The 10,955-nt window shown below is 40.3% G+C and overlaps 1 protein-coding gene across 1 annotated transcript; it reads right to left on the minus strand.

The window, feature by feature from the left end:
* Positions 1 to 403: 403 nt before the first annotated feature.
* LOC142456017 (olfactory receptor 7G2-like) lies at positions 404 to 5,544 on the minus strand. Its single transcript, XM_075557508.1, has 3 exons — positions 5,437 to 5,544; positions 2,269 to 2,424; positions 404 to 1,438 (listed from the first exon to the last, which is right to left on the minus strand). Exons 1-3 carry the CDS (start codon positions 5,542 to 5,544, stop codon positions 404 to 406), a joined length of 1,299 nt encoding a protein of 432 aa, XP_075413623.1.
* Between the last annotated feature and the right edge of the window lie 5,411 nt (positions 5,545 to 10,955).

Here is a 10,955-nt window from a genome sequence, read left to right on the forward strand (position 1 = left end):
ATGATGTATCTGTAGAACACTGTAGTAAAAAATAAACCTGAAAAAGATGGGAGATTTTCTTTCTGTGGGTATACATTCTGTCTATGGTTTTATATCTCTATTTGAAATAATTATCTAGAGAAGCATGAGGAAAATTACTTGTACCATGAAATTCTCTAAATTTTCTTCAAAGGAAAGATAGCTTTTTGATATTCTGTGCAAAGAAGTGTCTGAAAGTGTCCCTCAATTATGAATCCCAAATATTTGATCACCGAGGATATTAAAATAGGCTACTATTAGCTAGAACAACTATGAACATGTTAATATGACATATGATGAAATGAAACTGAGTGTGAATAATGCTGATGCTGAAAAGTTATTTCAGTTCTGAGTAACCAATAAATTATCAGAGATGATACAATCATTACAAGAAAGATTTCCTAGCAAAGAGTTTTCTCAAGCTCACCTTTATGTCTTGGTTCCTCAGACTGTAGATGAAAGGATTCAGCATTTGGGGCACTACAATGTACATCACTGAGGCTACTGCTGTTTTTCTGGAAGACTCTGTAAATAAAGAACTTATGTACACACCAACTCCAGTCCCATAGAAGAGTGAAACAACTGACAGGTGAGATCCACAGGTGGAAAACACTTTATACTTCCCATTAGATGATGATAGCCTTAAGACAGAGGAGACAATTTGGATGTAAGAGAATATGATCTCATACAGAGAAACACCCCCCAAAATGGAAGCAACAGAGTAGATGAGGATGTTATTAATGAGGGTGCTGGAGCAGGCAATCTTGAGGAGCTGAGCAAGTTCACAGAAAAACTGAGGGATTTCCAGGTCTGTGCAGAAAGACAAATGCAAAATCATCAGACTGTTCAGCAGGGCAACCAATAGACTAGTTAGCAAGGAAAGCAGCATGAGCAGGCCACAGAAGCAGGGATTCATGATGACTGTGTACCTCAGTGGGGAACAAATGGCCACATAGCGGTCATAGGCCATTGCTGCTAGGAGAAAATTTTCAAAAGCACAAAAAAAAAGGACAAAGAAAATTTGGCTGAGGCAGCCTGTAAAAGTGATGGTCTGATTCTGTGTGAGGATGCTCACCAACATCTTTGGGATGGTAGTTGTGCTTACACAGATGTCAGTAAAGGAGAGATGGGAGAGAAAGAAGTACATGGGTGTGTGCAGGTGGGAGTCAGAGATGACAGCCCAGACAATGAGCAGGTTTCCAAGGACAGTGAGCAGGTACACCATCAGGAACAGGCTAAAAATGATGGGCTGGAGTTCTGGATCATCAGTGAGTCCCAGGAGAATGAACTCTGCAATGACTGTGTGGTTTCTGGGTGCTGTACCGTTGATGGCTCTGATGGAAAGATCAAGGAAAAGGACCATTAGATGTCTCTTCCTGGAAACATCTACAGCAGCAGAACGCCTGCACACAGACTCTCTCTGTGCAAAGGAGTAGAAGAATAAAGGGGAAGTAAAAACCTACCTTCTTGGTTTGATTTTTGATTTTTTTTAAAGGAAAAAAATACATTTATTTATAAAAGTACTAAAATGTATAGTTTCATTATTATTTCCAATATCCATGTTCAAGCATTCATTGAAATATTTATGTATTAAAAACGGTGTGATAAACCTGGGTGTCATCCTGATTAGTAAACATGGGGCACTATGACTTTGCCTAGAGATCAGAGACACACATTGGTGATGATAAATAGGGACACTAAGACTGAAGACAGTAAGATGAATATGGCAAGCCTTCTTCCACCACAGCCTTATTGTTGTAGGTGCCATCAAATCGGTTTCATCTCATAATGACCCCTGCACTACTGAAGGAAACACTGTACCGTCCTGGGCCATCTCCCTAATTGCTTGAATCTTGAGCCTGTTGCTTCAGCCAATGTTTTAATCTATCTTTGTAACCATAGAGTTCTAGTAAATGTCATGAAATGTTCACAGAAAAATTGGGGCATTTCCAGGTCTGTCGAGAAAGGCAGACTCATCATGGTTTGAGAAGGTTTGGCTGTTGCTCAACTAGAAAATCATCTTGATTTTAGGAGCAGAGAAAAAGATCAATGTAATTGGTGACCTTTTTAACAGCCATGTAAAGATGCAAAGAAACTTCTCCAGAAAATTACAAACAAAAAGGTTTCCCGCGAGTGTCCTCGCTCAATTTTTACTTGCACTTACTTTAATCACATGCATGTGTTCCTGGATTTTCCTGTAACCAAACACCTGCCCCCTTGCAAAACATAAACTAACGGACTTCAGGTTACCTGGCTGGCATCCTCGAGGATGAGTGGCTGACATCTAGTCTGGCCGTAGACAAGAGGAGGTCTGTCCTCAGGAAAGACAGAGAGTCTGTGTGAAGCACAATGATGTTCCTGGGCAAAAAAGATCATCTCTGGCTGATGGTCATGTATGGTCCCTCCCTACAGGGAAAGAAGTCTTTAAGCACAATATCATACACATGCTAGTTCAGGTTTTATATCCCTGGAGGATCAATATCCAAAGGTCCTCATTAAGCCAACACCTGTATTCTCTCTCTTATCCCAGACAGTATGTACTGTTATTCTCTAACCTTGTAAGGTCAATTACACAATATTTAACAATCTCTCCTTGTCTCTACACTCCACTATATCTGTGTGTTATTAAACATGAACCTACATTATTTTCCAGGTGGAAGTCTGTCTTTTCTTTTTAGATAACCAAAGAATTCTCTCTTGATCGATTGTCTCTTAAAGTGTTAATTAAATATTAAATATGAAAGCACAGTTCATTTGTTTGACTATTTAGACAATAAGTTTATAAATATACATATCTCTCTATCATTGTCACTGAGTTGATGCTGTCCCATGTTAACCCAGTAGGTTTGTGGAGAAATTCCCTTGTTAGTTTCTGTCACTGAAACTGGAAATTGAAATCCAATAGGATCCAGCAATGCTACGCTGTGGTATATACCCTAAAGAAATAAGAGTCATAACACGAGTGGAGGAGTTGTGTTCTCACATGTTCATAGCAGCACAGTTTACAATAGGTAGATATGGGAAGCGGGCCAAATACCCAACTGTGGAAGAATCGGTAAAAAGAAGCATAGAGGACCTGCTGAGTGAGCTGAATCCTGCCTCTAAGCTTCCTGCACCCTTGGAATGAGAATTGGGGTACATGGACAGGAGACGAAACAGAGAGTGGCGGCCCCAGCACTGTGCAAGTGGCAGTTATTGGACCTTGGAAGAATCCCTAGCTCAGCGGGTGCTTAATGGAAAGGGGCCCAAGAACACCATACATGTAGTACCTCTATGCCCACCTTGCAGAGGCACAATGGGTTCTAATCCATTGAGCAGGGATCTGCATTTGGAAGAATTGTTCCAGGAAGTTCCTCCCTGATATCAATCCACATCCTTAGGGTTCACGGCCACTGATCTATTGGGAGATCAAATTATATGAGCCAAAAACTCGTGTGTTGCAGCTCAAGGTGGATCTACACTCACGTAGACTCCTCACACTGACAGTGTCTGCAGTGCTGGGTCATTGGGACAATTAATGCGATACTAATGCAATAGACTGCTACCACAGGGGGTGACGGGCAATGCTGTGCCTTTTTGTTTATATGAGTTTTTTGGCTTTCCTACTTGTAGCTTTCAGCCTTTTCTTTCTTCCTTCCATTCTTCCTTCCTTTCTTTTGTGTTCTGTTTGTTTGTTTACTGGTTGTCTTATAGTTGGTCTTATATGCTTCTGGTGTTGTCATTTTACTACCGCCGATATAAACCTGAGACATTCAATTTACAGGCAGAAACAAATGCAGTCTTTGTTCCTACTTAACTCTAGCCCCAATTCCAGAACATTTTTTTTCTGATAACAAGGCCCTGCTTGACACTAACCTTCAAAAAATGATCACTGAATATGAGGATGCTACAGCAAAGTGTGGTGAAGAAAGTAGATGGTACCCAGCTATTAATCTGAATAGAGTAGGGGGTCTAAAAGGCATGTATTCTAAAAAGCAACCATCTAAGCAAAGGGTCAACTATTGTCACAAGAAGAACCACATCAGCTTGTGTGATCCAAAGATAATTACAAAATTTGAATATGACCAAAGGGAACTATCAGAGCTAAAATTTGTAGAAGGCTGTGGAGCACAGTGGGAGCACAAAGCACATCTGCAGTTTCTAGTCCGACTGAGCCCATGGCAGGTCCCCTCTAGTCCCAGACTAGAGTTCCAAACAACCTTACTATCAGGTCATTGCAATCTTGATTATGCTGGATTGAACTCGATACTGGACCAGTTGACCTCCTTGTAGCGCCCAACCTCTATTTATTCTGGGTGCAAGTATCTCTTAGATGTTCCATGACAGAAATGTCTTCTTGGGCTCCTGGATTGTTGATTGGGGCCTTCTCCCTCTCACACATTTGTTTGCATTTTTGCCTTTATACGGTTATGATCTTATCCCTATCACCTTAGTATGATTTGTTTCTCATTGTCTTCTGCTGGGTTTGCCAGATGTGAAGCACAGAGGAGTGGAGGTATAATAATACCTGATACACGGTGTTATAGGGAATGCAGGGGTGAGGGAGAGGGAAGGGAAGGAGATTTCAGGAGTATATAATGAAAGTGGGAGGACGAAGGGAGCACTGGAAGTCATCATGATTGCACAACTCATTTTAAAGGTGATTTAACCATGGGTGGTGTGGTGGGGGCTATGCTCTACGATAGACGTGGTGCCGATTGCACACTCCCCTTGATGTGATAGAAATGTTCAATTGTATAATACATACATTTTCTCCCAATAAAAATGTTGAGGGCTTTATGAGATTGTTGTATATGGATTGTGATAAGAGTTGGATGAGCCCCCAATAAAATGATTAAAAAATAAAGGACTTGTTCCTAGTAAATTCTTTTAATTTTCAGCATCAGCATCGACTATCATCAAGTTGCATTATCAATATCACAATTATATTTTCCAATTGGTTTAGATTGATACCTAATAGAATAGTTGGTTATCCATTGAGCTACTAATTGCAAAGTCGGCAATTTGAATTCAGCATCATCTCAGAGCAATAAAGATGAGGGTTTTTACTAGTATAAAAATTTACAGCTACATAGACTAACAGGAGCAATTCTACTATGTCCTTTAGGATGAATACGAATCAGAATCAATTAAATATCAGTTTTTAAAATTTTCCTTTCTGAACTTTTAAAAAAAGTTATGTCAGGGATTGTGAGATATTTCAGCATCATGTGTGGAGAAGCTATTGCAATTTACCAATCCTTCATATAATCTCAGGCACTAATATGATGTTGTAATTGCCTACTTTCATGCCAACTGTCAAATAAAGTGTAGGTGGGGAGTTTAGCCTGTCAACCATGTCTCAGCCTATTGACCTCTTCAGGAGGTGTAAGTGAGATAAATGGCTCACTGGAGCCCACCTCTTTCTCTTTGCTTCACCTTCCTGTTGGCGAGCTCCTTGGAGGAGACCTGCCAGAGCCTTGTGATGCTTCCACCTCTTTTGGATCCACGATACTCTTCATCCAATGACCTGTGATCTTCCTGCATTCTGCATCATTTCCTGCAGCTGTGTGAGTCTCATTAGGAATTGATGGACTAGTATAAGACATATGGACTTGATTTGGACAGGGCTGGGTTGCTTTCTGGACTTTCAATTACTCATTGGGATAAAGGTCTTTATTACACATATATGAGTCACTGGATTTGTTTCTCTAATAAATTGGGGCTAACACAGATTCTCAAAAATTAATAGACATGCATTCAAAAGAATTTAGAAGTAGGGGGTACACAAAGAGGGACAGGAGTCCTGAAGGTGGTGTCTTTCTTCTTGTTTTCTAGATTGGTCTTGCAGATGCCAACCCACTATCACACATAGTATCCACATGGAGAAAACATATTGTCCTTCTTGGACATATTGTTCATACATTTAAAATGGAGCCATGGGAAATATGCTTCTTGTAGTATATTAGATTGTTGTTCCCCAAATTCTATATTTTATTCAATATTTTTGACCCTGTTTATATTACTTAAAGGGTTAAAGGGTGAGTGATAGCTTAATTCAATAAGTTGTATTTTCAGAGGAATTAACCCTATAGGACCCTGGTAGGCGTACTTGCAACTGTGTATATTCTTGTAATGTGGACAGTGTGAAAAACAGGAAAAATTAGGAAGCATCAAAACTTCAGAGGGAAATATTGGGATCATAGGGCCATAGTCCATGGACTTGCTTGAGCCACTAGGTCTCATTGGAGCCGGAAGAGACAATAGTTGTATTTTTTTTATAGAGCCTTTTAAGGGAGCACACTGTGCTGACACCTTTGTTTCTGATTTACAGAGTTCAGGTCTGTGTGAAAATAAATTTCTCTCTTCAAGCAGTAATTTTATATGGCTGCCAAAGGAAACTAGTATATGGTTTAATCAGCACATCCTTCTTAATTTGGTTATTTCTATGGGGAAATGAATACTGAGAATGTAATTCCACTGGAAAGTTAACCATAACCACTGGAAGCATTTAGTACAATGCCTGCCAAGGAGCACACATTCACTAAAATACCTATCAGTTAGTTGGATTCTATTTACAAGAGTTATTTGTTTTAGCAAAATTGTTGTTTCCTGGAACAACACAGCTTAGACTGCTGAAAATGAAACCCAAAATGTTGCAGTTAAAGTGGCCTAGTTACAATGCTGAATGTAATATCACTATCCTAAGATTTGTGTAATGAATGTGAGGTCACTTATTAGGAAGAAATGGGATCTTGAAACTTGGGAAGGGACAAATAGGCAGATAACCAAGGACTGGGGCACACTGAGTCCTTAAATTCCACTGCAACACTCCAGCCAATAGATCCAACCCTCTTACACCAGCAAAGATCAACCTAGTGTGCCAGATGATTCTGAGGTATTACCTCTGATGGTGCCTGGATCTATTCTTGGGCATCATGTGAGATAGATGCTTTCCATGACATTATTGAGTATGTTCAAGAACTACCCCTAACTCTCATTTTTATACCTAAACCTGTAAGCGCAGAAACTTAATGCTGTTGAGTCTATGTTGATTGATAATGTCCCTATAAGACATTTCAGCAGAACAAACCATGTGAGTTTCTGAGACTGTGACTTGTGTGGGAGTAGGTAACATAGTCTTTCTCCGATGAAGTGGTTGTGGGTTTGCAACTGCGGACCTTGCAGTTGGCAGCTCAACAAATAACCATTATGACACCGAGCACTAAGTCCCAGGAAGGCCCAAAGGTGACATAGGAATTGGAATACTACACTCCAAACGAACAACTTGATGTTCCTGATTGGTAAACGCAATCTGGAGAATATACACAAAACTGGCGAGAATGCTGCAAGGAATTTAAGTTGAATAAATCTAAGTTCATTGTTGTGGGTCCACTAAGCACAGATTTTTTTCATTTAAGGTTTGCACTGAGAGATGGAACGTTAACCATAGATTTTATTTGTAAAGCATAGATTATGTGGTGGATCATACACTACCAAAGTAAAGAACCAGACTTGCCTTGACATACTCTAAAGTCAAGCTTAGGAAGGTTGGCATGTTAGAGTGAATTTATGAGGTTAGATTCCAAAAGGCACACATGGAATGGACAATAGACACACTGTATACCACACCCCAAGAAACAAGTTCATGTAGTGAGTACTACCATTCTTGAACACTATTGTGGTTATGTAAGCCAAAATTGATGGTGTAAGTTGCCTTAGTTAAGACACGTAAATTCAATGCGACTGATTGGAAACCATAGCTGTGAGTGTCAAGGGGCAGTTGTTAGAGAATAAAAGACAAGGTAGGTGTGGTTGCTGGAGCTGTACAAACAAATCACTGCCATTGAGTCCATTCTGACTCTGAGCAATCCTCAGAAGCCTGGTGGATCCCAACTGCTGACCTTGGCAAGAGCTGATCAGTGCACTGGGACGTGGATTATTGCAGATGCAGATAGGTTGAAATTAAACACCTCAATATTTGTTCTCCTTTTGATTCCTTTATTTTCCTCTTTTAATATTTTCTGTTTTCTTTTGATTGAGTATTTTCTCCAATTTACCATTCCTGTTGAATTATTGCATTTGTTCTTGTGCGTTTCCTCTTTATGAAATCTGGGATAGGTGACTCTATAGAGACAGTAGCTGAATTAATGGTTTCTTTGGGTATTGCATGGGAAGTTAGGAGGGAATGTGGAGGTAAAAACAATGAGTATAAGAAAGAAGAAAATTTTCTAAAGTTAGTTGTGATGATGATTCTATGCCTCTTTTAAATATGATGGAACCACTTAATAGTATGATAGGTGAATTAAATGACAATAAAGTTATTTTTAAGAAAAGAAGTGATGAGTTGTATGAGTCCCCCCAAAAATAATTTTAAAACATATAAAATAAAATAAGTACAAAAAAGAAAGAAAGGAAGTGCACACAATCCTACCTTCATTGTTGATTAAATAGTACACATTTTTTGAATAAAAAATTATTTGGCTGCTTTAAGAGAAATTTATTATCTCCCAGTTCGAAGCTTATAAATCAGACATCAAGTAGCAGCAGCAGCAGTGTGAAAGGCCCTTGGGGTGAATGCGTTAATGTCTCTGCCAGCTGTAGGATGAGCTTGGGGCTCCAGGAACTCAGCCTGTGACCATATGACTCCGATGCTTTTCCAAGTGATCTCATTTCCTCCTACTTTCCTCTGTATTTTCTGAAGTGCCCCTGTTACCAGAATGTCCTTAATTGCAAGTAGGGCTGTCAGGATAACCCTCCTTCAATTTCCTCTGAAAAGACATTTTCACCAGTAAGGTAACAATCACATATCAAAAGACATGTCATAGAATAAAGAAACAACTGAAAGGGGAGACCAACATACATAGAAAGCCTTATGCTTTGCACCAGTTGATGAAGTCCTCAATATAGAGGGCACAGTTTTATAGTTAATTCAATATGATCCCAGAGAAAGGATCACCACCCAAAATGCAAACTAAAAAAACAGAACAGTGTATTATTAATATGGGCATGGAAACAGGCTAGCATTGGTAATTGATCACATTCACAGTGGAACCAAAAATGAACAAGTCAGTGCTGAAGGCTACATCAAAACCCATCTAACTATAGATAAGGGCATCTCTCATACTAATGACCCAGGAAAGTAGAATGAGTGGAGCACACATGAAGGACTCCATGATGCTGTGTACCTCAGCATGTGACATGTGACCATGTTGCAGACATGATATCCAATCCGCTAGAAGAAAATGTTGACGCCAGAGGTAACTAGGGAAGGTGAGTGGCCAAGCTGCAGGGACATAGCTCTGCACAGCTAGCCTGGGGGAGATAGAAGCACAAATATACTTGGTTCTCAGCTTAATCTAGGAAAGACCCAGTCCAATTCATCTGCAGTAATATCACCCTGGGAGTAGTTACTGTATTGTCTACCAAACAGCCTGTACCCGATGTCAATAGCGAATGAGCTAACTCTCCATACAAGCTGGGGGAGCTCCAGACCCACTGGGCATATCTAACCCCTCCTCCCTGAGGTCAGACCTGCATGGCCCTATCTTAAGACACCTGAAGTCATGGCCATTCCCAGGCATTTTAGCCTCTATGTGTGGGCAAAAAGCACAAAACTGACCCATTAGCAAGGTATTAGCATAACAATACACGCAGGAACTTCCCCCATAGGTTCCACACTGGGAATGTATGCAGAACTCAAGGCCTAAAATGAGACCAAGAGTTCAGAGGCTGCTATTGTCTGAGATACTAGACAGGTTGAGCTACCAGTCACTCAGCTGTCAGAGGTCATGAGCCCCTGGTCAGCACCCCAAGCCACTCACATAAATAACCTCCCCTCTGAATAGGCTATTCCTTGATCCCTCCTCCTAGACCACCAAGCAGGTGGTAGAAATATACCCCAAGCGCCCACACTCGTGTAACCACTTACATAATCCACAAAAAATCAAACGCATATCCTCTGACCTGACCCATAAAGATAATTAGCCTAAATCTTAACAATACAGGAAAGAAGTTCTACCACACCAAATCATTCCCTTAGCTTAACCTCAAACCTACACTTCCATCCTAAAAGACCATAGTTCTTAAAACATGTTCCCAGACGCTGTCCGCAACTGCTCAAATAACCTCTGTGCCTCATAGTCCTGATTTTTCCCCAGGACCAGTTCTGGACCTCAGCTGACTTGTGTTGGAATTGATGTTGCTATGAATTTTCTCATTACGATTCCCTAACCCTCTTTAATCTAACAGCACCAAGAGGTCTCTTTTAATGATCTTATATTTCACAGCTAGATAATCTCCTTCAACTCAAAGCAGCCTTAGAGGGGAGAATAAAACTGCCCCTATTAGTTTCCAAGGGTTTCAATCTTCACTGTAGCACATGCCATCTTCCTTCCTTTCCTGATGGAGCCACTAGTGGGCTCAAAACACTGAGACGATGGTCAGCAGCTCATTTTGTAGGCCCCTTTACCACCAGAGCTCCTTAAAGTCCACAGAGTAATCATTTCACCCATATCAGGAATTTTAATTTTAGGGGGGAAATATGAAGGTTTTCATTGGTAATGAGAGTGTGTATTAGTGTGTTCTATCTCACACAACACTCTGACTTTCACATCTAGACTTTATAATTTATTGTAATGGCCACATAGTCCCCAGAAACAAAATTCATGATTGCAGTGTATGTTAAGGAAGTGAACAGGTTGCCATGCAAGTCAAAATGATAAGTAGTTCGGTAAGTGCAGGTTACAAAGATATTTCACAGTTGTTAACAAATGTCCCCCACCAATTGTCTGTCAGTTTGTCATCTACTGGTTGCTTGTGCATTGTGGTGATGTTGGAAACTAGGACACTGGCATTTCAAATGCCAGCCAGGCTCCCAAAATGAGCAAGTTTCAGCAGAGCTTCCAGGCTAAGAACAGACAATAAAGAAGGATTCTGCTCCCAAATTTGGAGGAAGA

This window comes from Tenrec ecaudatus, chromosome 1 (genome assembly GCF_050624435.1).
Source record: "Tenrec ecaudatus isolate mTenEca1 chromosome 1, mTenEca1.hap1, whole genome shotgun sequence".
NCBI classification, from domain to species: domain Eukaryota; kingdom Metazoa; phylum Chordata; class Mammalia; order Afrosoricida; family Tenrecidae; genus Tenrec; species Tenrec ecaudatus.

Bases quoted from the DNA above. Each gene is read 5' to 3' on its own strand.
- LOC142456017 (XM_075557508.1), bottom strand. From the start codon at position 5,544: ATGCAGGAAGATCACAGGTCATTGGATGAAGAGTATCGTGGATCCAAA. The intron at 2,425-5,436 runs GTGAAGCAAAGA...CTTTCCCTGTAG, and splicing joins AGGAGCTCGCCAACAGGAAG to GGAGGGACCATACATGACCA. The intron at 1,439-2,268 runs GTAACCTGAAGT...TCCTTTGCACAG, and splicing joins TCCTCGAGGATGCCAGCCAG to AGAGAGTCTGTGTGCAGGCG.